An 11,396-nucleotide genomic window follows, 5' to 3' on the forward strand; every position below is an offset into this window, starting at 1 on the left:
GATGTAGTAGTCAAGATCCGTGATAGGATGAGGACTGCTCAGAGCCGACAAAAGAGTTATGCCGATCAGCGGAGGAGAGATTTAGAGTTTGCAGTGGGCGATCATGTATTTGTGAAAGTGGCACCTATGAAGGGTGTCATGAGATTTGGCAAGAAAGGGAAGCTCAGTCCGAGATTCATTGGACCATTTGAGATCCTCGACAGAGTTGGGACGCTAGCTTATCGTGTGGCTCTTCCGCCGAATCTGGCCGGAGTACACAATGTGTTCCACGTCTCCATGCTGAGGAAGTATATGGCAAATCCTTCGCATGTGCTGAACTTTGAGCCATTGCAGCTTACTCCGAACCTGTCTTATGAGGAGAGACCAGTGCAGATCCTAGACAGTCAGGAGAAGAAACTTCGGAACAAGTTGGTTAAGCGAGTCAAAGTCAAATGGCTCAACCATTCTGAGGAGGAAGCTACATGGGAGTCTGAGCCAGAAATGAGGAGTCGGTACCCAAAATTATTCGGTGAGTTCTAATTTCGAGGACGAAATTTCTTTTAAGGGGGGAAGGATTGTAGAACCCGTAAATCAGTCTACGTATAAGCCATGCATAATTCTAGTATTTTAAATTAAATTGACTTCATTGCATGATTATTTTAATGCTTTTCTTTGAAGTTAATATTTTATTATTTCATCCAGTAGTTTGATTTTTCAGTTATTTCAGTGAGGTCGGACTGAAGTTGGAGCTTTGAGATAGAATTTAAGATTCGATAAATATTTCCAGACTTTATTTTAGCTAGCAAATAAGTTAATTTAAGTTAATAAGGAGGTTTGAGGATTTAATTTAAGTTACTTGAGGTGATTAAGAAATAAGCTCATTTAAGTTACTTAATTAAGGGATTAATTCACTAAATTAATTAAAGGATTAGTGAGGCTTTAAGGGTTATAAATTTACTAGCTAGAAAACATTTTCCTTCCATTTATTAGATGAATTTTCGGCCACCCTTAGTAGATTGAGCAAGGATATGCCAACTCACCTTTGACCAATTCTTTGTCATTTTTTTAGCATGATAACCTTTTAATTATTGATCAAACTTAATTAGTTTATTAATAAGCAATATCCTAGTCTAATTATCATGGATAATATCGGCCATGCTCCCCCCAAAAAGACTTGATCAAACCAATTCAAAATTTGAATGAGAGGTAGACTTGGTCTTGATTTTCTTCCCTGTATTTTTCACCCATTCTCCTCACCCTCTTAACCACCATTCACCCTCCCTTAGTCTCGAAAATCAGAGCCATTTCAGAGTAGAAAATCGTGACCCTCATAGCTAGAAACAAGAGAGAAAAATCGAGCAAGAAGCAAGGTAGGAAAGAAAATCGCTCCACCTCCTCCGCGCCGAGTCGTCGTATTCTTTCGTTTTTCATTCAAACGAAAACCAAGGCATGTCTAGATTCTTTCAAACCTCAATCAAGTCCTATTATCATTATTTTTACATTACATGATCATCATTTCCATGCAAAAACCGAAACACACCAAGAATTTTCAGAAAAATATAACATGCAGATTTTTGGTTCTACCATGCTTCACGATTGGTATGTTTTGTTTCGATTTCAGGGATGGCTCGTTCCAGGGGCTCGAAGCTGCATATGAACATGTACTAGGACATGTTACGGTCATGATAGAACATTGGTTCCAGCCCCATACACATTAGAATTCGTCAATGACAGCACATCCCCCATGAGTGTCATATTGAGCTTCAAAAATTCTGTTTTGAGGTCAAGGGAAAGGATCTGATCTTGGCTGCCCTAAGGACCTATAGCCATGGTTAGATCACTCCCCTAGCATGTCTCAGACGTGACTAAGTCACCCTTTTGGTGGCTCGGTCCATGGTTCATCTGTTTTTAAATCAAATGCAAGAACAGCCCCCTCCCCTCTCGGCCCCCTTCGGTTTTGACAGCATGTATGAGTTCGGCTTTGGTTGGGTTGGTATGGATCTTGATTGGCCTATGGCCCTTAGCCATGGTTCATACCATGCCCCTAGATGTCTCGATCGTGCCATGGTCAATCAATGGCCACTGGAACGAGTCGAGACAGCAAGCAAAGCAAAGCACCCCTCATGCGCGCAAAGGTGCTCTTGGGTGTAACTTTTCTGATGTTGCTGGAATAATTCGAATTGTGGCTGGCCTAGGGCCCTTAGCCATGGTTCAAATAATTCCTTGGGATGTTGGTAAGAGTCTATGGTCGGTGGTTCACGCCCCAATGGCCGGTAGTCTCGAAAACAACACAAGATACGCGATGGTACAGCTGCTGGAAATTTACAGCAAGTTGCTGTGTCGGTTCGGAGGCTCGTTCGAGTTCTCGGTCGCCTTTTAGCCTATGGCCTTGGACTGGACAGTGCCCCATTGAGTTAGGAAGGTCATGTTTTTGACCGTTCGTGATTCGGATCATTTTTGAGGTCGTACGAGAATTTACGGTGCGATGTGCCAAATTGACTCTCGAAAGAGCGTTTCTTGTTTTGGCCTCCATTTCATCTAGATTTCAACCCTCATTATTTTAGGAGCATTAGTTCATAATTTTAAGCGTATTTTAATCATGACTATACGTCGGTTCAGTGTCGGTTCGGGTTGGTTCGGAGTCATGATTAAATACGAAGTCGTTAGACGTAATTGTCGCATTTTCAAACTTAATTGCATAGTTTGGTCAAGTATAAGCTATTGCATATTTTTCATGGCATATTTAGGTTGCAGCGAGCCTGGGAGCGATCCAATCCAGTTGGTAAAATATACAGGATATTTTCATTATGCCATTTAATTATATTACATGCATGAAAATAGAAAATACTTATTTTTGAGATTTATGCGATATTGCTTGTGGTCAATTCACTATTATGGGAGCATTATTTTATACGGTCGCCAGTGACCGATCAGTTCAGTTTGGTACCACCCGGTCGCCAATGACCGGTCAGCTCAGTTCAGTTTGATACTTCCCGGTAGCCAGTTACCGATCAGTTCAGTTCAGTGCAGGGGTCACAGGCGTAAACCATAATCTCAACAGAAAATTTTTATCAGTTATTTTAGTACAGGGCTCCAAGGAGCAAACATTTTCACTATGATTTTCAGTTCAGTTATGCACGTATTATAATTGCTTAGTACAAGTTATTTTAAGTATGCCTCATGACATGATATTTTATCCATGCAAATTACATTTTCTCGTTACCTACGATATTTGCATGCTGAGTCTTTAGGCTCACTAGACTTGATTGTTGTAGGTAGTAATGAGGCCAGGGCCGAGGGCGGGGACCAGTGAGCCAGCTTGGGTCGACAGTATTGGCACCCGAGGACCTCAGTTTCAGCACATGTCATTTTATGCTCAAACATTTTTACCAGTTGTTGGACATTCTTTGAATTGTTATTTTTGGCAAACTTTATTTTCTTCTGCTGCTATATATTTTTTTTAAACATTGAACTTGATTCATCAGTTGATTTTATGGATGAGGCACTCCATTTATTTTAAAAGAAAAATTTTTAATTTTCCGCAAATTTTCAAAGCAAGGATTTTCGGGCATTTACACCTAGGGTTTCGAACTTGGGTTCTAGGTGGGCACAACTGTTGCTGCTATTTAGTATGTGTTTAACGGTCCCAAGGGAGTCTAGACATGGTCTAGATGGGTTGTGCAAGGGCTGGACGCAAGCTAGGAGAGGTCTGCATGTGATCGGGTTTGAGTAAAAGCTAGGGTTTCGATTTTGGGGTCCATGAATGGTGGGGCTGCTGGCTGCTCCACGGTCATGTCCAGGGGTCCTAATAGGGTCTAGTCATGGTCCTAGATGGCTTGAGGAAAGGCTGGTGCAAGGAGGAAGGGCTGTAGGGTGAAGGTTGATCGTGTGAGTCCAAGGTTGCACGGGTTTGAGGACTCTAGCGTGTAAGGGCTATAGGGCTGGTCCTGTAGGCTCTAAGGGATTTGGTTAGGGTCCCGAATATGTGAGCTACTGGCTGGATGGGTCGGTAGAGTCCTAGGAACGAAATGGCATATGATTGGTTCGAGCTTGGGTTTCGGAAAAAGAGTGCAGAAAATTCAATAGCTGAGTTAGGCTGGTTGGGAGGTCTTAATTGGCTTTAATTGGGTTGAATATGGTTTAGCTAGGTGTTATTAAGCTTTGGTTCAAGTTTGATAAAGTTTCGAATCAATACTTTCAAAATTGAGATGTACGTCTAAGTTTAAAAACGAATCGAGAAAATTATCGAAAAGCTAAATTTTAAGTCTAAGAAATATTTAAGGGAGTGCTTTAAGGTAATAGGTTATGTTTGGAATAAATTGAGACGTCGTTTCGAGGTTTATGGATAATTAAGGAAGATTTATATAGGGATAACACGGTCATTTTACACCTAAAATGGTTAGACGTCCTTTCAATACCCTGAAGGCTATATTACATGTTAAAACGTTTATTTTATATGTTTATGAAATTTTATGATGAAACATTAAAGCTAACAGACGTGTTGCATTCTTGATTTAAAAGAAAAATGATTTATATATGCATGAATTTTTACAAGTGATGGATATAAAAAATTGAAGGAGGTGAATTGATTGTAATTAATACGATGGTACAATGATGTGATTGGAGATATCGTGAGGGAAAAGATCTCAGAAGGAGCCTGTTTACGGGAGAAGGCCTCAGAGGGAGTCTGACGATCGTATTTCCATCGACTTGATATGATGATAGGATAGGTCAAGGCTCAGTTGATGGGTGAGAGTGTCGCTGATGTCCCCGCCGCCCGGTATCGTGGTTATATGTAGATTGATCCATTGTTCTTCAGCTGATACGAAAGTCACAATTAACGATCCGAATTTAATAAAAGAAAAACGTATACGTATATGATGAAAAGGAAAATGTATATGATAAAAAGGAAAAATATTTAAGTTTATGCATGTTCATGAAAAGCTATTTTAAGTAAAAGTATTTTCACTATTACATGTGGTTGTATATGTATTACTTGTTATCATTGTTAAGGTTTGCTGAGTCAATAGACTCACTAGGTGTGACCGATGCAGGTGAGCATGATATTGATGTTAATGAGGGACTTGATGGTTGATCTTGCTGGACTGAACGTGCACAAAACCCGAGGATCAGCGCTAGTTTTTCACAATTAACTTATGATTATGATTTTTATGTTTATGGCTTTATGTTTATGACTTATGCTAATGATTTACGTACTTGTAAGATTTTATGACTTATAACGATTTTGAGAGTTTTTGAGTGGATGTTAGAGTTAAGTTTATTTTTGAAATAATGTTAGTTTATGTTGGTTAACGTTTACGATTTTATGCTTTGAATTACTTTCTTTTGGATTTTCAAATAATAGTTGGTTGGTTTATTTTTAAATGGTGCAAAATTATTTAAAATATATATATATGTGTGTGTGTGTGTGTGTGTGTTTGAGTTCGGCCGAATAGATGGATAAGAGAAAAAAAATTCTAATATATTTTAAAGAAAAACGAGTAGTGAACGTTTCACCAAATGATTATTCTTCTACTCCATTTGAACTTCCCAGACATCGGATTGTACCAAAACTATTTTCTTTCGAATTCGGATGGAAACGACAACACAAAAATTTTCATATTTACTGTCAGCCGCCACAATAAATCGTAGGATGGGCGCAGGTCGATTTTATCGGTTCAGATAGTTATAATTGGGTAGGAAAAATACCCGATTACAACCCAAGTATTCGATAGTGGGTAACGGGATAAACTCATTATCTTTTTAAAAATTATAATTTCATAATTTATAATAAAAAATTCAGAGATATCTTCAAAATATAAAATACTAATTATCTATTAATTTCATTGGTTAAAATGATTAGTGAAAAATTAATTTGATATTAATAAGTGTTATCATATTTAAATTTGGGTCAAAAATGAAATTGATGGTAAACTCAAGAAATAATATATAAATAATTTATAATTTTTTTATATTGTTTGCCACAAATATATATATATATATATAATCACAAGAAACCGACTCGACTTTTTTATACTTCTACTCTTAGATTTTATTAAAATATTATGATTTCAAATTTTAGATAACTTATTAACATATTTTTTATAAGTTAATTTGAGTTTTTTTAATACAATATAATATTGAGATTGAAAAGTGGTGTTTATTCAATTAATTTATAGTTATTGTAGAGTAATATATCAAAATAAATTTTAAAAATTATATTTTATGCGGTTATAAAATCGGATAGGAAAAATCCCACCGACCCGACGTACATATAATTGGGGATCGGGTGTTTACTCAAACCCAACTTTTTTAAAAAAAATCACCCGACCCGATTGTAAATGCCCACCCATCAAATATGCAGACTACTTGGTTCCGGAAGTACAGACGAAATGATACAGAGGCGATGCTGTAAATAATCAGAATCAGAACTTAATCACTTGTTTGGGTTGGCTCCCTAGCTTTCCCAGGGCTTTATCCAATGCAGACGGAAATTGGTCGAAAGGAACGAGCTCCATCCTGTAATTCATACATCGTGTAAACAGTGATGAGCTAAAATAACATGTAATAAGAAAGTTGATTGCAATATCCAGTCTCCCAGATTAAGAATAAACAGTAGCTTTCATGGTATCGGTGGAGCACGAATAAATGGACTCGCCAGATAAAATTCCAAAATGACAGGCAAAGATGGTCAAGTAATATGAAAAAATTATTTGAATTCGAGGACGTACAGTGGTATGATAGTTATGTTCATTATTTTTTGGCAAGAGAGGGAGTGGAGGACAGATAGAAAGCGTACTCGTATTTTAGTTTCCCATCACGGGTTAGACTTAAGAGGTAATCTACCATTTCCCTGCACTCCTTTGATTTCTCAGTACTTAGCCATTTTTGCAACCAGAATCCTCTCAAGGTAAGGTCCTGTCAATATGAAGAAAAATATCAACACAAAAGGAACTAAGAGAGTTCATGTAAGTTGCGTTTCTGCTGAGCTATAGGTTATTTGGACTACAGTTGCAAGCTTTGCACAATCAACACACAGAATTGAGAGTGGTTTGAAGCAAGCAAAAAAATTATTTTGAGAACTCTAAAACACATCAAGTTTAGACTAATATTCTATTTGTTGTGTACGTATCAAAAGAAAGTTGCTAAATATTTATGTTTCTCAAGTCTATAATTCCAATATAACGTGGCAAACATAGGTTTTAGTATGACATTCAGCCTCTCAGGTTTTAGTATGACATTCAGCCTCTCACTCACATCTCCAAATTAAGGACTTAGGGGAACACATGGGGGTCTCTCTTAAGCCATAATGGGCTCGATAAAGTAATTTTCCAAAAGATCATTGCCAAAGGCAAAGTAAGACTAAGACCAATATCCTTTTTATAGTAGGACGATAACCCAACCAAGGAAGCAAGATTCCTTTGAGCTGGCTTGCATCCTCTAAACAATTTTGGCACACCTCTGTTTAATTTCTCAAGGAACATGGTAAGATAGAAAGGTAGTGCTTGCAAATGCTTAAAAATAATTATTATGAACTTTACTTTTACAAAGTTTTGCAAATTTGTAAAAGAAAATCAATAATCACTTTTTTATAATCATTTGCAAACTCTACCTAAATAAGAAGCAGATTGTCTTGACAACTCTTTGTGATCCTTAGCCTGAGACATTTATCAAAACATCTTGACAGAACAAATATAGACAGGAGCAACTAATTCATTAAGCTATTCATCCCTACTAAAGATTTCCACCGTCATTGATACAGTTCAAAATCCTGGAATTTTTTAGATAACGGCATCAAACAACAAAAATAACAGCTCATAAGCTTACTAAAATTGTTGGTATCTTCTCAAACTAGTGAATTCTTCCTTTTGAAGTTAAATCATGCAGATCTTGGCAACTAAGAATGCAACTTCAAAATGTAAAACTCAACATAAAAAAAGTGGCATTCCTAGTCCCTCGAGCAGTACCTTGAATATGAAAGATGAGGTGGAGACAGTAACGGGTTTCTTTGACATTCCACCATAGGTAACCATAGTCCCACCTTGCCTGGAAGTAGAATAACAATCTCTCAAAAGAAAAATAAAAATTGAAATTTTAGAAGCATCAAGGATAGTGGCGTACTTCAGGAATTTAAGAATGGAAGAAGCAGCATTTCCACCAATGCAGTTAAATCCTAAGGCAGGTTCAGGTATATCAGCCTGCAAAGTTAGGGGTTAGTAGAAAATGAAATAAAAGACCAACATCAAAAACAAATAAAGATTTAAAATCTCGAATAATGATGAGTAAGGCTGAAGTAATTGTCTCCCAAATGCACAGGGAAATGTTGTAGGAAAAGTTTGCAGCAGGACTGAATAATTATTCCAGTGTTCAGATATCAGAGACAAAACTGGCTTCCAAACATTACCAGAAGACTTTTGACATTTTTCACTTCCAGTTGGCTCTCAGTAAACACTTCATCCGCACCAAGTTTTTTGAGATTTTCCTTCACTTCATCTGATCCTGCCCTATATTTTGCACAGGTTTGAACAGTTGTATCACCAACAAGTGAAATACTAAAATTATACTACTAGAATTTCATTTTGACACCTGCTGGGGTTCTTAGTTTGTAAAAAATATAAACTTGCCACTTCCATTTTGAATCCACGTTATAACCCATTACTGGCTTCCTTGGGTAAGGTTTTATTAAATACATGCTGTATGACAAACAATCACAGATGGGATTAAACCATCCTGAAAAGTTAAAAATAATGCAACACACGAACATGAATAGCATTATGGTAGATTTTTTAATCAGCCTTACTGATCGAGAACAACTTTTCCTTGTTGGGCTGTGAAACCTACAAAGGTTATATAAATAAATTTACGGAGAGGTGGCACCTAAGGTAGTTTGGGAGAGGTGGCACTGAAGGTATCCAAGTAAATTGCAGTATAGATAGGCACACGACTATGTAGATCATGATACATGAAGAGGCGTGAAGTTAAGCAGTAATACATAATAATTTCAAGAACGTAATGTTTTGGTAGACCGAGTCATATATTATATTATAAGAATTGCCATCCACACTCTACAATATGGCAAATTTGGATATTTATGCACTTTATACTTCTATCATCATAAAAGGAAATTGAATTAGCCACTATTTCATGGATTAGCGGCATAACTATGAAAGCTGTGAGGAATCCCAATCCAAAAGTTAATAAAATTCTATATGCTACAATGGCATGCAAATATCAGATATGAGCCAATCAAACGAAAGTGGACATTCACTAAATTTGGAGCCATCGAAATTGCACCTGTCTCTGATGATGTTGATTGTTTTAATGCCCCTAACTTGAGCAAGCTGAATGACACACTGCCCCACAATGCTAGAAGCACCATTTTGGACAACAGCATCTCCTATTTTGATGAAACAGATGAGAGAAATGTCAGAAAAGACACTGAAAAACATTATCTGGACAGAGTGAATAGTACCTGGATGCAGATCCACAAAGTCCTCAAGCATTCTCAGGGAAGTCAGAGGATTTACAGTAATAGTGGCAGCATACTCCAGAGGTGAACTTTTACTAATTTGGTGCCAAATGTTCTGCTGTTTGACGACATAAGTTTGCCATGTACCTAGGTATAAGAGGCTGTCACAGGCAATGATATGCATTGGGATTAATATTTTAAAATCAGGAAATTCCAAGTGCTTACTTAGTGGAATTTCCTACACATAGGAAGCACATATCAGGTCAGGCAGACTCACCCATGAAGCAATTATGTGTGAATTGGCATCCGGCAAGGTCTTGAATAATGCAGGCTTATAGCTACACTAGTTTTAATCTTCAATATCATGGCTCCTAAATAGTTTTACATTAATGATACGGATGTAGTGTGTTTATTGAATTGAAGTACATAAGTTCATATGAATTATACTCCAGAGTCCAGATTTCTAAGGGAGGGGGTAATCCTCCAGAAACAAATGAATGGTGTGCCCAACAATCGATTTTTACTACAAAATAAAATTAAACCAGCCTCATTTTTCAACCAATAGAAATTAATCCAATCACGTTTAAATTTAATATGCAAAATGCCAAAACGGATCTGCATACCTGAAGAAGGTGGGGAGGGGATGACCCAATCGCCAGGGCTGATTCCCCTAACTGCTGAGCCTACAGAATATACCTCTCCGACTCCCTCGTATCCACCAATGGCTGGCACTGGTGGCCTCACCGGATAAACTCCTATATTCTACTAACTTTCAGTACTAGCCATCAAATTTTTATTTAATCACGAAGGCAAATGAAAGTAAGTTGAAAAAAAAAAGGATGAATTTTGCTTATCAAAAGTGTAAACCAGGTGTAATATAAATAAAATTGATTTGTTAGTTTACTTATTTTCGAGACAACTACAGAGTTGTTTACTATGCAGTAACTTCACTTATTTTGTTTCAACTCAAATTCGACTGAGTAGCATTTAGACAGTACAATTAAGCATAAAAAATGGAAAAAGATACCTATGTCAGGTCTTGCTATGCATCAATATTCTAGAATTTTCAAGGAGGAACAAAAAATTTGTGCTTTTTTTTTCCCAATCCACTCCTTCGATAATAAAATCTACCTTCGATTCTGTTGATGTCGGAAGGGTTGATGGGAGCAGCAAGCATTCTAACGCATACATCATCGTCCTTGATCGGAACGGGGGGAAGTTCCACCACTTGGCAAACTGCATCGGGGGGACCATGCTGCTCGTATACCACGGCCTTTGAAGGCGGAGACATAGCAGATGAGAAAGCTCGCACGGCTGGGCTTGCACGGTAGAATAGAGAGCAGGTTGATGGCGGCGTAATCCCTCCGAGCCGGGGGATCGCCGCTTTGAGATTTAGTAGCTTCACAGTCGCCATTAACACTGGACCGGAGTTTCACACACCGGATTAAACTTTATTTCGTCGGTTTAAACGACGACGTCACGACCCATTACTATGTTTGGATACAAAGATTCGGAGAGATTAGGATGTATGACAAATATTTTCAAAACTGGTCGATTTGGATTTGAATAAATTTATGAATATTTTATTTTTATTTTTTTTATCATTTTTATTTATTTTTAATTTTCTGAGGCTTGGAATCAAAGTGAATCTGATACGTGACATTGTTTTACCAAAATTTTCCTTAGTGGCTTTCGCACACATGGAGATTATTGGTTTCCAGCCTATATACTATTTTCAACTCATACTGAGCTAAGAAAAGGAAGAATTTAAATTTCAGAATAATAATGAATATAAGGTTCTAATTTGGAATTTTTACAAAACATAAAAGGATTTATAAAAGATATACCAAAGAAATTAAACAACAGAGGATTTTACCGAGATCCCATAGACTCATAAATTCATAAAAATCACCCATGAACGCCTTAAACGCCATTTCTCGGCTAAGCA

The 11,396-nt window shown here is 37.2% G+C and overlaps 1 protein-coding gene across 2 annotated transcripts; it reads right to left on the bottom strand.

Annotated features, from left to right (window-relative positions):
• Positions 1 to 6,174: 6,174 nt before the first annotated feature.
• On the bottom strand, positions 6,175 to 10,971 carry LOC142541106 (enoyl-[acyl-carrier-protein] reductase, mitochondrial). Of its 2 annotated transcripts, none has more exons than XM_075647672.1 (9): positions 10,580 to 10,971; positions 10,072 to 10,203; positions 9,452 to 9,595; positions 9,274 to 9,376; positions 8,384 to 8,483; positions 8,101 to 8,177; positions 7,947 to 8,025; positions 6,711 to 6,897; positions 6,175 to 6,498 (listed from the first exon to the last, which is right to left on the bottom strand). In XM_075647672.1, the coding sequence occupies exons 1-8, from the start codon at positions 10,860 to 10,862 to the stop codon at positions 6,733 to 6,735; spliced, it is 1,083 nt and encodes a 360-aa protein (XP_075503787.1). In that variant the 5' UTR covers positions 10,863 to 10,971; the 3' UTR covers positions 6,175 to 6,498; positions 6,711 to 6,732. The 2 variants fall into 2 exon arrangements, with proteins under 2 accessions (XP_075503787.1, XP_075503786.1); XM_075647671.1 differs by having other exon boundaries at positions 6,779 to 6,897; positions 10,580 to 10,969.
• Positions 10,972 to 11,396: the final 425 nt, after the last annotated feature.

The sequence above is a fragment of the Primulina tabacum genome, chromosome 3, assembly GCF_025594145.1.
Source record: "Primulina tabacum isolate GXHZ01 chromosome 3, ASM2559414v2, whole genome shotgun sequence".
NCBI classification, from domain to species: Eukaryota; Viridiplantae; Streptophyta; class Magnoliopsida; order Lamiales; family Gesneriaceae; genus Primulina; species Primulina tabacum.